At 33.0% G+C, this 17,221-nt stretch overlaps 1 protein-coding gene across 7 annotated transcripts in view; it reads left to right on the forward strand.

Moving 5' to 3' along the window:
• NBEA (neurobeachin) overlaps positions 1-17,221 on the forward strand; it is a 540,106-nt gene that overhangs the window by 228,041 nt on the left and 294,844 nt on the right. For 6 of the 7 annotated variants that reach the window (XM_072976118.1, XM_072976119.1, XM_072976123.1 and 3 more), the window contains one exon: positions 12,837-12,898. In XM_072976118.1, the coding sequence (XP_072832219.1) occupies positions 12,837-12,898 (62 nt within the window). Of the gene's footprint in view, positions 1-12,836; positions 12,899-14,018; positions 14,078-17,221 lie in introns of those variants that run through there. The other variant, XM_072976122.1, reaches the window with a different exon arrangement.

Raw genomic sequence — 17,221 nt, forward strand, 5'->3', positions numbered from 1 at the left:
TTACAACAACTACCATCCTTTACTAGGCCCATTATAAAATTTTTTTTATAATATAAAATTTTATTTTATATTATAAAATAACTTAAGGGCTGTAAGTTAAAGCCCTATAAACTGTAAAGGATTTAAATCTTTATACCAATACCGAGTACTACCCGTCAGATTACTCACTTCTCATTCTTGTTTTCAAGTACAGGATGAAGTAGAAATCTCAGGCCTAAATAACTGACCAAGAACCCATAATTTTCCATATCATTTTGCCCACTATCATGCAAACTACTCATCTGGTCCCAGTTTAGCCCAGTAAGACGTGAAGGAAGGACTCAGAATCATGGATATGCAAGCAAGAAAGAACTATAGGTGTCCTTTAGTGTAGGAGTCGGTAGCCTTTTCCTTAAGGAGCCAAAAGCAAATACTTTAGGCTTCTCAACTTTGACTCTGTCATAACTTCTTAGATTTTCCATTGTAGTGAGGCAGCAGCTGCAGACAATATGTAAAGGAATGAGCTTGACTATGAAATTTGAATATTGATTTTTCAGCATTTGAGTATTTTATAAGTTTCAAGTATCACGAAATATTTTTCATTCCTATAACTTCAGCCATTTCAGAATGTAAAAACTATTGTTGTTAGCTTTCGAGCCAGGAGGCTGGCCGGCTCTAGTGGTATTCAGGCTGCCGACTGTGACCCGTTAATGACACAGTGTAGTCAATAAAGCATGCCACGACATAGCATAGAGTAGGCCGGAATATCTGCACGCGGTGAGAGGAAGTGCTGTTTTGTCAAACATTTGTTTTAATTAGATATACTAGATCATGATGTAAAATGTATTGCTTTAGGTTGTGGTAAAAACAAAGTTTCAAAATCATTAACCTGTTGTTTATCAGCAAAGATTGTTTGGTGTCAAGAAAGGCAAGTGTCTTAGCTCAAGGTTACACAGCTGTTTAGTTTGTATACTAAAACCGTGTCTTCAGATTTTCAGTTTAGAGCTTCTTCAACTTAATCCTAGACCCGGAATAAAGAATTTTGTAATGCGGATAAAGTCGCCTAGTTCTGAGGGCTCAGGCTAAACCCTAGTGTTAAAATATTTGGAAAAAATTGTAAGAACTAACTGGTTTGTTACTAACATTCAGATAATTAATAATATCCGCGTATATAGTATTTTAAACACCACTACAACTAAAGAGAATACACACAGGCAGCCTTCTCCTGGCCCACAATCTCTGCTGTCCAGATATGTTGTTCCTTGTCTCTAGTTTCAGAGATTGAGGTCAGGCCCAGGGCATGTCAACCTTGACCATCAGTCTCCAGTCTGTCCTTCTCAGGTATCAAAACACAATTTTCCACGTTACAGATGCCCTTTAATTAGGTAGAGTTGCCACAGTTTAGGTGGACCCTGGATCACAAGAGAAATAAGCCCTTTCTGCAGTAACTCTTTCCTCAGAAACCTTCTCACTTGCCAAGTGAGCATCTTTGGTTTCCTGTATTTCCTAGAATTCACCTTCTGCCATCCTGATATTTTTTTCCTACAGATAGACTCTATTTCATTATATCCTTCGGAAATTGTAGTACTTCATTGACCTACTATTTCTGGTCCCATTATTGCAAAGGACAGTGCAATAATGATTCTTTCTTTAATTTTTTCCTATGTAATATGCAAGCCAAGATTGTTTAATTTTTTAAACATGGTGAGATTTTGATCAACTAACAATATTTTTCCATTTCAACTGTTTTTAAGTCAGTGTGTAGAACTGTTACCTTTGTGGACTTTCCCCAGAGGACTATGCTTTTCCCCCTGTGTCTCTTTCAAAGTTTATTTTCCTGGATAAATTCTTTGTTTCCACTACTTTCTTTTGTATATACATTGCCCCTGCATGTAGAATCAGTGCTTTTGATCTATTTGTGCTTAATATCCAGTAACAAAATTTACTGGATTGCATATTAAATAAACATAAACTCTATTGTGTGTAATAGAATCCATGAAATCTCCAGTTCAGACTTATAATGCCAGTTTTAACTGCTAGAGGATTATTTTCTTTTCTTTCTCCATATGAAAATATGACGTACATGTTATTACCTATTCCTGAAATGTTGTTCTCTCTGTACTCAGTAGAGTTGTTCTAATTATACTAAGTCCAACCAAAGATAATCTTCTGATTAATAATATTATCTTGACTTTGAAATAGTTACTCAAAAACATTATGTAGGTTATTTCAACAGCTGTACTTTGCAACATTTAAACTAGAAAATATTCTCACTTTGTGTTTTCAGTTAATGTATTTGTTTTGCTATATGGAAAAATCTTGAGGCTTGATACCCTCGGTAGAGATAGTTTTTTTTTAATAACAAACAGATTCTGATTTACAAATTGAAATACCATTTGTGGTTGCTGATCTTGGAGTGATCAGTCACTTTTTCCCAAGAAATTAGTAACTGTACAACATTATTGCAGGTTAAATATTTCCTGTTGTTACTTTTACCATGTTCCTTTAATGAAATTATTTATCTTGTTTACCAGTCATCCTATAATGATTCTGAGATAGCACATCTTCTCTTCACATTAAACTTATCAGTTTATGTGCTGTGTCATCCATTAGAATGCAGACTTGTCTAGGACATGGAAGATACCTGTTTCAAATCTGTGCCCTGGCGTACAGGAAGTATGCAATGCTGTTTTCAGAACTGAATCATTAAATGTCTTTAATTCTTGGAAATGACTGGCTCCTTATTTTTGTCAGACATTTTTTATGACCATTTATTTGATTCCATTTTGTAGATTTCCCAGTTCATATGCTTCAAAATAAAACTGTTATTTATAATAGGTCTGTTACTACAACAAGAATTAGAAGCAATAAAAGCACCATTTACTTTTATAAATAGGGCTAATATTTTATGCTGAAATGTTATTTTTTATTGCAAACCAATTCACATACTGACTCTCTACTGTATCATTATTGGATAGTATTCTGGTACATATATAACCATATAATTTGATACAGATATCACTCTGAATTGCAGATAGCTGTATGTTTGATATAAAGTTTTCTAGGATAGACAAAGTAATCTTGTTAATTCAGTGATCTATACTGTTTTGCTTATATAATCCTTGACATAGAATCACTATAAATGAATGCTTAGATGGAATATATGCTTATAATAATTTCTGTCACTTTTGACAGTATCTTCAATGTTGTAAAATGGAAGCAATTTCCAAGTTCTTCCAAATTCTAAAAACTTTCTATTTCATTCTTAAGAATGGAAAAAAAAATGGATTGATGACTCATCTCTATTTAACATTTTGCTTTAAGTGGAGAATTCAGTAAAGAAAACTCTTGCTTGGTCAGATTGGAGAACTTACTGCTCTGCGCATGAATAAGGAGTTTTTTGAAGGTCTAGCTGTTATGCTCAGAGTGCTTCAACAATTTAAGCCTGTAATTATTGGATAAAAAGTTAATGTGCTCCTGAAAATAAGTGAGGTTCACCTGTCTGACCTCTACTTGAGCCTACCTTAACCTGTAGCCTTGTTTTTTTTTTTTTGCTTTTTATACCCTAATCACAATACTTACCAAATAATTTCCTTTTACTAATTATGTTTTTAGATTTTTATCTTTGACTTTATGAATGCATTGTTAAGAAAAGCAATAACATAGTATTTCCATTGTGCATTATTTAAAAGAAAAAGAGGCAATATTTTTCTGAATACAAAAATAAAAAAACTTAAAGATGTATATTACTATAAAAGCAATTTTTAATTTAAGTTTACTCAAACCTGAGAACTTAAAATTATTAAATATATTAATTTGAGACTGTAAAAAAATGGAAGTCAGAATTTGGATAGTTTGGAACTATAACTATACCAATTATTCGTTTATACATACTGTGTTTAAAAGGAAGATCCCATGTTTTATAGAATATAAATCATTGTTTTATTTTTAATAAGAAGGCTTTAGTATAGCCACTTTTATTCAACTCTTTTCATATGATTTAATTGTATGACTATCTTGGTATATATTTTCTCTTTTGATTATTAATATTTCTTGAAATGAAATACATAGTTAAAACACATATCTAATTCTTAATAAATTATTCAGTATCAGAGTCTTTCTTGGATAATGTCAAAATTTGAATCAGACACAGTTTAGTAGTTTTAGAATTTAATTGAGGCTTTTGGAATTTGAAGGAGCACAGGGAGAAGAGAGGAAAGTTGGTGCAGGAGAGTGATACAGGAATAACAATTGATTCTATAATTAAATTTAACCCAAAGAGAATTGAGGGATCCAGATGATTTATGATAGTGAATATGTCTCTTATTTCCCTTATTTCATCCTTATTCATTGCTGTTGTGATTAAATCAGGAAGTCAAAGAAAGGGCAAGACACTCAGGTCAATCATTCTGTACTAGAAACTTGAGTCAAATACTGTGGATAAAAGTATTTAATGAAAACCTCAACAGGAGTTGTTTAAAGTTATTTAGAGGCATAATGCCTTGTTGTAATTTTCTTCAGTATTATACTCTCTTTGGACACCTTCATATATGTATTTCTGTTCTTAAAATTTTTGTAACAGGGCTTTTTGCTCCTTGACGTCAAAGACAGAGTTGTCTGTGTGATATAGCAGTGGCTTACTTAGAATTCCTTAAATTATTTAAATGAAAATATCTCAAGAGACAGCCAACTCAAAACTTAATTAATTCCAAGTGATTTGGAAATTTTAATTTACTGTTCAGTGTATGTAAATGAAAAATGATATTTCCATGGAATGTGCAAAGGGAAGTGAAAGTCACATAGAGACAAAAAAAAGTGAAATTAAATACCAAGAATTTGCTGGACTATTTCCCTTGATATGACATTTTTGATGTACTAGCACAAACATGGTTTCTAAAGCAGAAGTTTAAAAAGAGTAAATCTACATCAGTGTTGCACATTTAGTAGGTGTTAATAATAATGCCACGAGAATATTCTCTTCAGCTTAGCTCATTCACAGTCAAAGCACTAGTAAATATCATCTAGGAACCATCACTGTAGCTTCATTTTTTATTGTAATCTATCATTCTGTGGAAAAATGACCTACTAAAGAGTCTTAGGAACTTTAGCTCTACCACTGCACAAGAATTCTTAGCAGAAGTAAAACTAAAAAAGAAAAACCATCCAGAGCCAATTCCTAGGTTATATCAGTAGAACGACCAAAATCCAAAACAAAAACAAAACAAAACAAAACAAAATGAATTTACAGTTTATTTTAGTAAATCAGTCAAAACTTCAGGGTATTATGTGACTACAGTGACAGTTAATCTTGTTTGTGAGCTATCTAAATATTCTTGATTTACAATTTAAAAGCACCTAACCAGCCATTCTCACATGGAAATAGATTTTTAGTTCTGAACATACGAAATTTCCATGGGAAAAGGTGCAATATCCAATTACTTTGAGATTATAATTTATATTAGTATTAAATTCTTAATCTTTCAAAGCATTTCATGTGAGAGAATACCGCTAATTTCTGACTTTTAGAAGCTGTCACATTTCTTTTATTTTAATAAATGCCTAAAATCCCTATTCAAAACCTTAGAGCCCAATGTATTTTGTAATTCAGATATCTGGAGATTTAAGAAAGGTAATATGTGCCTGTATGTATATTTTATTGCATCTTCAGGGGAGTCTAGGATAGCTCATTACTCAAACACAGTTATACGTCTACAGTAATACTTTGGGATAGTCACACTACATAGAATAAAGATTGTGAATAGCATACATTATTTAGGTGAAATTTTGCTGATGGAATTTACGACAGTCGTACAAGAAAGCTTTTTTCAGAGCTTTTTGGATTTGGAATTATTAAGTATCATAGACGTACATCTAAAATGATTCCCCTACTGTTTTAAAAATCTGTAGATGTGTATATGTGAGTATGTGTGCACATGTATATGTTCTCTCTCTGTCTTACACACATATGTGCATGTACACACACACCTTGGGAAGAGGAGATAGTTTTACTGGAAGACAGACAAGCTCATTTGTCTATGTCCTACCTGGCTGCTTTTGCACTACAATGGCCGAGTTGAGTAGTTGTGACAGAAAGTTACCGCTGTCCTCTGGCCCCCACCCACAAAGCCTAACGTATTTTATCTGAGCCTTTACAGAAAATGTGTGCTGACCCCTGATATATACGATACATCCAGGGACTTCATTTCTGTTCTTTTCTAAAGACAGTGAGACTGCCGTAACTTTGTGATAACCTAGTTTAGTCAACTAAAGTAAATCAATGAAAGAATGAACTCATCCTATCTCGGCAATATTTTGAAGGTGTTTTTCAGTTAAAACTTAAAATCTAAATATAATAATAAACTATAATGATTTAATTACATTTTAAAAGCTTTGTGTTAGTAAATGAACTTAATGTTATTTTAGTTCCTGAAGATTCATTACAGTTGTTTTTGTCTGTAGTGCAGTTTTAAATTAAAGTATCTGAAACAATGTGTAGGGAAATCTTGAAATGTCCAATCAAAATAGGATGTAATACTGCCCATACAGATATTAATGTTAGTTTTAATAATAAAAACAACAATTTAAAACATTACTGTTATTTCAAAGGATGTTTATTGATTTTTGTTTGGTTTTGGTTTTTTAGTTTTAAATTAGAAAGCCACACTAATTTCTGTTTGCTAATTTTGAAGTTTTTGACTTTAATAAATTGAAATGTCTTAAATGGTAATACTGAAAGTAAATTCAGTATCACATTGATGAAATAGGAAAATAAATTTCACATTTCAGATAAAAAAGTAAAAGAAAGGTTTAAAAAACACAGGAAATTGCTATTATGCTGATAGAGTTGTGTAAGCATTGCAGAAGTCATGAGATATACACTTTATAGTGATATACTGTGTCTTAGAATGCTTCTTAACACAAAGTGAAAACTACAAAGCAGAGAAATTCAAATTACCAGCTGCATATCACTGAAACTTAAGCAAATGAAGAAGAGGGAGCATACAAAATGTCTTTCAAGGGCTATGGTTCTTATTTAGCATTTATTATTAAAATGAGACTGTTTCAACTATTTCAGTGCCATTAATGTCTACTAATTTTAGAATTTTAAAAAAGTTAAAATCATTAGAAACTCATTTAAAAACTAAATTATCCTGGGAAGACTTGATATTTCCAATTCAAATTATCAGCATAGTCATGCCTTTTTGATGGAAAATAAATTAGCATATTTCATTGTGAGGAGAAGTAAAAAAACTAAATCTTAAAACTGTACTGGTAAGATTAGTACTGATTGTCTGCTAGTGGGGCTCCACAGTTATATTTTCTTCAGTGCCATGTTATCTGTGTCACTTATTTATATCAAATTTGTTAGATTTATAATATCTATACCCAAAAAACAAACAATCTTAAAGCTCAAAATTAATTTTTTTGCCTTATATTCCTAATTTTGTCCAGAATGAAACTCACTTTCTTTCTGCAAACCTGCTTCTTCATGTATTTGCCTGTCTCAGAGTTTTCATCATTCACACTTTGCTCCTTTACCTTGTCCTTTAATCTAGAATTCGGCTGCCTAAAATGTTTTATTGTCTTACTCCAAGATGTCTTTCAAACTATCTCTGCTCACACTGCCACTGCCTTCAGTTCAGGCTTTCATCATCGTGGCTAGATTTTGCAGTTAAGGGTTTCTTCCTGGTCCACTGACAGAAAGTGATCTTCCCAAAATAGACTGAATTCGGTTTGCCCCCTCCACCCCACCCTGGGGCTTGAAATCCTTCAGCTGTTCCCTGTTGCCAGTAGGAACCAGATGCCACATATGGCTCTGCTTCCTGTCACCTTCCTCTTCATTTCCACTCACCCCTTCCACCCTCTGCACTACACAGTGTAACACTCCACCTGCACTTTACTGGCTATTTCATGCCTCTTTATACCGCTTATAAAGCCTTAATACCGCTATGGCCTCAGATGATTTTCCTTTTTCCCTTTTTCCCCCTAGATAGGGTTGGCATCATCCAACTCAGATGTCACACTCCCTGTACATTCTCTTCAGCAGAGCTGCTCACCCCACTTTCTGTGTGTCTGACACCTTGTAATCTCAGTGTACCTCCTAGGATCTATGTCATGAATATTTGTTTATATAAACTGCCCCACTTTCCTCACTCTCTTTAAACTCAGCACCTGGCATGGGATCTGGCACGTAAGATACAATACTCACCAAATGCTTTTTGAATGAATGGGGCTCTTGTTCTTAAAAAATACTCTAAATTTTTCTCAAAATCTTTTTTCTCTGTCAACTATATTTATTTGTATAAATATATATCAACTATGTAGTTACTCAGTGAATGATAGTTTTTAGATTTACTCATTTAATTAAAATGTATGGAGAATGTACTCAGAGCCCTGCCTTAGTCATCAGTGTGTTGTATGGTCTCCTCTCTTGGAAGAGGGCTCTTGCGGAAGGAGAGCTTGGATGTTACTTAGAGGCAGGACTCAGCAACTTTTAAGTACGATTCCTTGCTTGTCAATGTAACCCTTCATACCCTTAACCTCCAGCATAAGGGGCACCCAGCTGGAGATGGAATTTTTCCACACTATTTTAAAGTGTAAAGGGTCTTTTAACTTGATCTTCTGATCCTTATAGGTATATCAAATCAGATTCACACACATTGAATCAAAAGTCTAATGGCTCTGTATTAAAAGAGCATCATAATACCTTTCAGTATTCCTTGTGTTAAAGAAAGATAGTTTTACTCCGAAGGTCAAACTTTTAACTTCGTGCTCATTTTACAGTTTAGTGGGATTTAGTGGGATTTGGTGGGGTTTTCTGTTGTTGTTGTTGTTGTTGTTGTTGTTGTTGTTGTTGTTGTTGTTGTTGTTGTTATGTGTTTGTTTTATTGGCAAGGGAATGTAGTTCTGCAAGTAGAAACTGACTTCTTACCCCTAGTAAGTGGAAACTCAAAAAAAATGCCAGTGTTTTGGATGGTGGGTTACTCATCTGTTCCCAGTTTGTGTTTGCTGCCTGGATCTGGACCACCTCAGATCCGTCCGCCTAATTCATCTTCTCAGGTGCTTGTATCTTGGGCAGTCAGTTAGCCAACCTTATCTTTCAGCAGCATAGTTCATAATATATTCAAAATCTTGTGCTAGCCAGTCTCCTCACCGTCAGAGCACCTCCTGCATATTCAAGCCTCTTTCTCTTACATATTTACTGTCTACACTCCATGGGTTTATCTTATACTGGTGAGCTAGTATGGTACACAGAATTGGATTAGTATCTCTAGTCAGAATATCTCTCCTGGTGAATATGTATTTGCCAGTGAAAATGTTTTATTAATTGGCCAACACTTCTAACTGATTTTTGTTGGAGGGGCACATATGTGTTGTCCCTTCAGGGGCTACTTCTTAATTGACAAGGTGGGACAAGTCCTCATGGAGCAGGAATGCCATAACTGATCCGTAGTATCCTTTCTCCCACTGTGTAGCCTGCTCTGCATTCTTCCTCCTGACTTTCAAACACATATATAATTTCATTCCTTTTAATCTTTATCTGTCTTTGAGTTTTACCCTAGCCCTCTAGTCCTACTTTCACATACCCCCTATATTCTAGTCATACATTCCCCAAGCTATAAAAGTCTTTTCAGGGACTTTTGGTCCCCGGCTGCCTCTGTACTTTTTGCTTAAGTTAGTGCTTTTTGTCCCCACATCTGGCCAGCATATGCTACCTTCTCCAAGAAAACAGTCAAAATGACCCAAGTTGGGAATAAACCATTATGACCTTTCTTGTAGTCACATATTGCCATCCTATTAATGTCAAATTATTTAAGTAGCTTTGCAGCAAACATGAAATGGGTTTTCAAGTGAGAGAGCTTGAGTTCACGTCCCAGTTCCACCACTTTTACTGAATGAACACCTTGGGCTACTCACTGAATCCCTTCATTTTTTATATGTCACATGAGGTAATAGTAACTAGTTCAAAGAGTTGTTAAGAGAATCCCAATGAGACAGCATATATAAAAGTGATTTGTACATGATAAAGCCCTGTGTAAATGTTAGATAATCTTAGATTTGAATTAAAAGTGGAGCACTTGGGAAGGTGAAGCTAATGTCTCATTGCTGTAAACTCCTGAGTGCTCACATTATCCTTACTCATACGAGGAACTATCAAATAAATTGATTTGATTACGAATTTCTTGCTAGATACAAAAAAGAAAAAGTCAACCTATTTAAGATAAGATATACACTTGTAAGATATTTGTCTTTTGCATATACAGCCTGAGTTATTTATAGCATCACTAGATAAATTTGGCTTTCTTGAGCTTACAAGATTAAAGTTATACAAAATCACATTAATCATATTACCTACACCTTAAATTTTTAAATGTATGTGCCTTTTTATTTGGAAATGTGAAAGGTGGTTTCATCAGATAATGCTTGTATTTTCAATATCTCTAATATCTCAATATCACTAATATCTCTAAATATCTTCAATATCTCTTATATCTCAAATAAAAAATCTGTTTGTTTTAGTAATACTTTTGTTAACACTTAGAAATAGTTCCAACCAGAATGATTATTTTTGAAGGTTGATAAGTGTTCCAAAATCGTCTCTGCTTGTGTTCTCATTGTCGTTTGTTTTTTTGTTTTTGTTTCATTTTGTTTTTTGAGGAGGATAGATTATCATTCATTCGTTGTGTTCAAAACTAATCAGACAAATCACATTACTAAAGGTGAAGGGTCTGTTGAGTTGAAATCATGATGGCCTTTTTCGAGATTTGCAGATACTAACTGCTATATATAAAATAGATAAACAAGTTTATACTGTATAGCACAGGAAACTATATCCAATATCTTGTAGTAAGCTATAATGAAAACGAATAAGAAAACAAATACATGTATGTATACGTATGACTGAACTGTTATACGCTGTACACCAGAAATTGGCACAACATTGTAAACTGACTATACTTCAATTAAAAAAGAAAGAAAGAATTAACAAAAAAAAAGTACCTGGAGTGCTGTTTGCAAAATGCAGTTTTGCTCTCCTATCATTTTGTTGTCACTTTCTTTGAACAAAGCATTGATGAAGCATTTGTTTGTTTTCCTTATGATGGAATGACAGTGTTTGGAAAAAATACAGATATTCTTACAACACAGCAGTTTTTTAGAAGTTCATTTAAGAAATAGTCTATGAAAAATGAATGTAATTGTGCTTTTCTAAATTTTACTTCAAGTTGTTATGTATTGAAAAACTCTAGTACACAGAATATATGGTGAATAATTCTTTATATAGTCATAAATTGTATAGCCATGTAGTCTAATCATTCTTCATATAGCCTTACAGTCTAAAATCTAAATTGATATGGACTACAAATTTTAATTATGATCCTTTTGCTGTGCATAGGCCTTTGGCCTTTTGCTTAGTTTTTCTTTGTCAGAATTTCAAATAGTTGACTAGACAACAGGTGATAAATGTCCCATTAATCTTTCTGACTCTCTAACTCCTGAGCAAGAGAATTGCTGATCAATTACAACAATTGTCTCTTAAATGAGCTTTTCACATCTGCCTCTTATTTCATTAGTTAACTGTCTGCCCAAAGATCCGATAAGATGGGATACTAGTGCCTTTTTACAACTCGTTCTGTGGGTCTGTACATTAAGGATAGGGTTATTAGCCAAATGGGCACAAAAGGGTATTTATTCACTCCTTACAATAAATATACATGCTAGTGTCTGGAAGACATTTGAGACTCTTTATTGAAATCACCTTAAGAAGAAAACTGGTTTTGCTTCAACTTTCCATTTAGCAACAGCTAATGTAGGATTTTGGCATTTCTTACTATACAGTGCTTTTACTGATTGTATTTGTCTTCATATAAAAAGAAAAAAGAGTCTATTAATTTAAAAAACAGTTAAAAACTTTAAAAAAATCATAAATTAGCAAACATCGTGATTCACATACTCTCCTCCAGAGATTGTTATTAATCCTTGGTTACAGCTTTCTCTACGTTGGCACTTTAAAAATACTGCTCATCATGATCTGCCTTCTTATTATGTGTTATACAGTGGTCATCCTTTTAATTGGAAAAAGTCTTGATGAATAATCAGTGTTTAAAATGTTTTTAAGAAGAGTATTTTCTTACCTGTAGAATGGAAATAATAACAGTAGGTGACAGAATGTAAATGAGAATTAAATGAGTTCTTGTACATAAGGCACTTAACAAGGCACATAGTAAGTTATCAGTGAGTCACAGCCATTATTATGTATATATTATTACATTTAATTCTTTTTTCTTCTGATGTCTAGTCAGAGACTTTGGAAGCAGAACAATGGAAGATTTTATAAAGCATTGCATAATATGTTAATTGTGTGTGAAATTTTTTTTAATATTATAAAATTTATTTAACAATTGACAGCCTATGAAGGATTACCTGTTTGTAAATATTTTTAATTTTGTCTTTTGGAAGAAAATTTAGGTAGATCTTCAGTGACTATTGTTCTTACTCCAAGAGACAATCATATAGCAAATGCCATTGGAATTAAAAGGAGCTCTAACCAACTCATCAGTTCTGATAACTCCCCTCACCTTGTTTAAATATAGGAAATGCCTTCACCAAATAGATAATCCAAGCGTGAAGTCAATTTTTTAGTATTCTTCACATCTTCTTGAGTATCTGAATATTTGGAAATCAATGGTGTGAAAATGTGTTCCTATACAAGTATGTTTACTGAATGTTTCCATTCATTTTATTTTAGGAATTTTATTTTAAAGTAAGATTTTATAAGTTAAAACTATGTTATGAATTGACTTGGATGATGATTTCTACCATTGTAATTTCATTTCTTCCACCTGTCTTTGCTGCAGGCCTTGTGTGCATGAAGTCCAGCACGTCTGTGGTCGAGCTTGTCATGCTGCTTTGTTCTCAGGTACGAAATCTCATTTGCTTGATTGCATTACGCTACGTGAGGATTGTTTTGTGTCACAAAGAGAATGGACATGAATATCTACCTATGTGTTTATATATTTTTAAACATTTCTATCTATCATCTCATAGATAAAACAAATCACACTGAGGTATATTTTATGCAGATGATCTTACCACGCAAATACTGAATTAGTCTCCCTCTCCCTTCCACTTCTTTAGTTATCTTATTCTTACCCACTTTACCCAGCCTTCTATTGTTCCCTATTTATTAATGTCTGCAAAAATATGTACTTTGTTATAGATATTTTGATACCCTTCTTTACACCCCTCCTTTTATAAATGATACAGTAATATTTATAACTGATGTTCATTAATATTCATATAAATGATATTCATTGATACTCATAAAATTGATGTTCATGGTTTCTTTTTCACTATTAGAGATAATGAAAACAAGAGTTTTTTTATGCAATAGCCAAAGTATAAAATGCAACTCATTAGTGAGTGGTTTTTGATATAATTCCTTACTGCTTTCCCCTTTTTAATGTAATTTGTACATTTCAGTTTAAATTCTAAAAATCTTATACCATTTATCTTTACTAATCAGAATTAAAAATAGAATTGTAATTGTTGGGTACTTTTAAAGCAATTATAAGAAACCATACATATGTCTGTATATATGTAACATTTTTCTGATAACTAAAATGGGGACCTAATCGTCTTTCTTCTTGCCAGCTTTGCCAGTCTCCTAGTGATGCTGATTTTCACATAAGTATTAAATATTTTGTAATATGAGAATGAAAAAAGATTCTATGTATGTTTGTAATAAGTAGTTATTATATTTATCCCTAGTTTCCTCAGTAGAGAGGTACCGTTTCTAGTTACTGACCCAAGGTCTGGCTAAAACCACAACTAACTTCCAAATAAAGAACAATATGGCTTCAATTGACCCTTTAAAGCATCAGCAAAAACAAAACAACCAAAAACTTACCTATTGATTTTCAGTATTCAGGTTTGCTTTCTTCAAGAATATATTCATAAGGAAATCATTAGGTCCGTTTTCCCCTTTTCATCCAGGAAGAATATTAATAAGGAAGAAGTTAGAGAAAACAGGAGTTCATCTGCAGGGCGTTTGAAAATTGTTACCTAATGCCAGAGTCCTGAGTTCAGAAGACATTCTGTGAGCACTCTCTGGACCTTTGAGGTTCTTGATGATGCCTGTTTTTAAAAAAATGGTTTTTGGGGGAAAAAAGTAGTGTGAAATTGCTTCTTCCTTAGCTCTTGGTTTCACTGCAGCTCAGAGAAATAAAGAAGAATGTAGCATTAGGGTTTAGTGTCTTTGATGGCCTCATCATCTAATCATAGGTTTAACATTACTCATTTGCTGGCTCCAGGAATTCCTGCCATTAAGGGCCCTAGAGATGAAACTTTGCCTCAGATATTGATTGAAAGGAAGAGTGAGAAATTTAAGCTCTCTGTGCAGTGCACTTTCTTTCAGTGTTTCAGCAGAGCAGTATTATAAACATGTCTCTCAATTTGATTTTTAAGTTGAGTTTTTAAAATAATTCAGCGTGTTTTAAATATTCAAGCGGTTAATTGATTAAATATACCTCATTTAAGCGACTTTTAAAGTGTTTGTTTAAAAAACAAAGAAATTCCAGTTGTTTTATTTTCAATTCAAACTGAAACTTTGCTTTCCACAAAATATTTTTAAAGAAACAAATGACTGGTCTTCCTTCAGTGCAATATAGGTGTGAGGAGTTTACTATTCTCCTTTTAAATTAGCTTATAAAAACATCTTTCGCAGATCATTAATTGTTCCACAGATATATAAAACCTTGGTTTTGAGGACACACAAAAAATGGACGTGTCTTGAAAGTTTCTTAAAATAATCTGTCATTTTTCTCCACTGCGCAGATTCGTGGTGATTTATATCCTGTTTCCACCCATCAGCCAGGCAACCATAGCACTAGTAGACTTCCAGTAAATAGAAACCCGTACAGTTGCTGATGCTGAGAAGATCGCTTGGCACAGCAGCCCCTCCAAAGCTGAGTTCTCTTCTAGAGGCCTTAATGCATCTCTCCAACAGTGAAGCTGGTCCCCGTGGACTCAGCATGGTTCTGTAGGCTGCCTTCGTGCCAAGGCAGACACAGTGCTGAGGAATCTTTAAGATGCAGAGTTTTGAGTGGTCTTTTTGTTTTAGTCTACAGTCAGTCCTTTGTAACTATTGATACCTCCATATTATTATGATCAGCAGTTCTTAGTGCTAATAAGATAGCTGAAACTCTGAATAAGGAACTATCTTGATGAACTGTATATATTTTTCCCACAGTGGGAAATAGAACTGAGATATTATCTTGGTTTAATTCTTGATTGAAATTAGTTTTCAGTACAACTGGAATTTTCTGGCTTATTCATTTGCTTAAAATGTCCTCTTTTTCTAAATCTGGATAAAACATAGAAGGATAGCATTTTGTTTGGAGAGGTAGCTAAGAGTTGAAAAAGGAAAGGAAAATGCACCATTTCTTGCAGAATTTGTTTTTCTTTCATTTGCTACAGCACATTAAATGCTTTTATTTTTATGCTTTTCATTTCGGAAATTTCATGTTAACTACTACATATTATTAAGGATATCAGCTTTTCTTTCCTTTTAATCTGAGCTCCTGAATAAACTTACTGTTGCCAGTGGTTTGTGTGCAAAATATGGTCTAAATTTACATGAGATCATATTACAAGTGTCTGAAGGTACTTGTCAAGGATAATTCAGTTCATATGGACAGTCTTTTAAACTCTAAGGGACATGCCATCCAGTCTACACGCCCCCCCCCGTGGAATTTTAGGTTTCTGTGGAAAACATATTTTAAGTTTTAAGATGCTATTAGCATTATCATTATATTGCATTTATTATTCCACAAATACCCAAAGCATTTTTTACTGTGTATGGATATTTTTCTTTTCTATGTAGATCTTATGACATAGAAATAAATTTTTAGGATGAACTATTCTTCTTGCATTTCAATTTGTATGAAAATGCATTTGGTAGTATCTTTTTTTTTTTTAATAGGAGTTAAGTGAACTGAAGCAAAATAACTAATATATAGTGTTTTGAAAAATCAGTCCTTAATCAGTTAATACAGTGTTTCCCCCAGAGTTCTTGAGTATCTCACAGGTCAGCTCTTGTCCTCTGACTTTTTTTTTAAGTTTTACAATCAGATGTGGTTGAGGTGATTTTCATTATCCTGTATGTGTACCTTATTTTTCCATTACATTATTCTGAGTGTATTGTGCTCTTTGATGAAGAGCAGATTTCGTTTTCAAGTAAACTTTTTAAGGTACTATAATAGTTTCTAATTATTTCCAGATTTTTTTTAGGAAGTCTCCATCAGAGGTAATCCAGGAAAAATTGAGTGATGTTATCCCATAGGATTTCTTTAAGTTTTCATAAGTAAAGCTTAGCAGATGTCACTTGCATTTTTCTGTGCCTTATCTGTCAATAAAAATGTTTTATAAATTGAGAAACTTTTATGTAAAAAAAATAATGTCTTTCAGTATTTAAAGACTTTCTGACTTGAAGCACTGATTAAGCAAATGTGTGCTTAATAAATCATTTTTATTCTCATTAAAAACCTAAAAATATATAAATAACATAAAATAGAAGTCAGCCTTGCATGTCTCTTTAGAATCTGTATATGAAGTTACTAACATGAATTATTTCGCGGTTTTGCTTGCCTTTATGCTTTTTGAAATACTTCATATAGTTAAATAAAAAGGATTCTAGTGACTTCAGTGATGTGATCAAGGCCATAACCCAGGACTTCTAAACACAACAGTTACAAAAGAACCACAACTGAAGAACAGTCTTCCTTTTTCAAATGACTTGGCCTTTGAACATTTAAATTTTTCATTTTTCTCCAATTTGATACAGTTTATTAAGATGGTACAAAAGAAAAAGGCATGCTTTTCTTCTAACTATAATAAATCTAAGATTGAAACACAAAGACATACGTAAGATGAGTATGGAGGCCTGCTAAAGAATAGGTACTCAGTGTTAAAAGGATTTTTAGTGTTTAAAATAGAAAGATTGTAAATGTAAGAAAACTAAGAATGGACTAAATTTTTTCAAGCATCTTTGGAAATACGAAATCCTAATTATCATAATGGAATAATGTTACTTTTTATTTAGTGACTGCTTTTTATTTTTAGCATTGTAGTATTTCCTAAAGATTTATTCTTAAAGAATCTGATGTTGTCTATGGAACTTGCCTGTTGTATAACTGAATTTGAAATTGAGGAAGAATAAAAAATTGTGGCATGATATTTGAAA

Source organism: Vicugna pacos, chromosome 14 (assembly GCF_048564905.1).
Source record: "Vicugna pacos chromosome 14, VicPac4, whole genome shotgun sequence".
NCBI lineage: Eukaryota > Metazoa > Chordata > Mammalia > Artiodactyla > Camelidae > Vicugna > Vicugna pacos.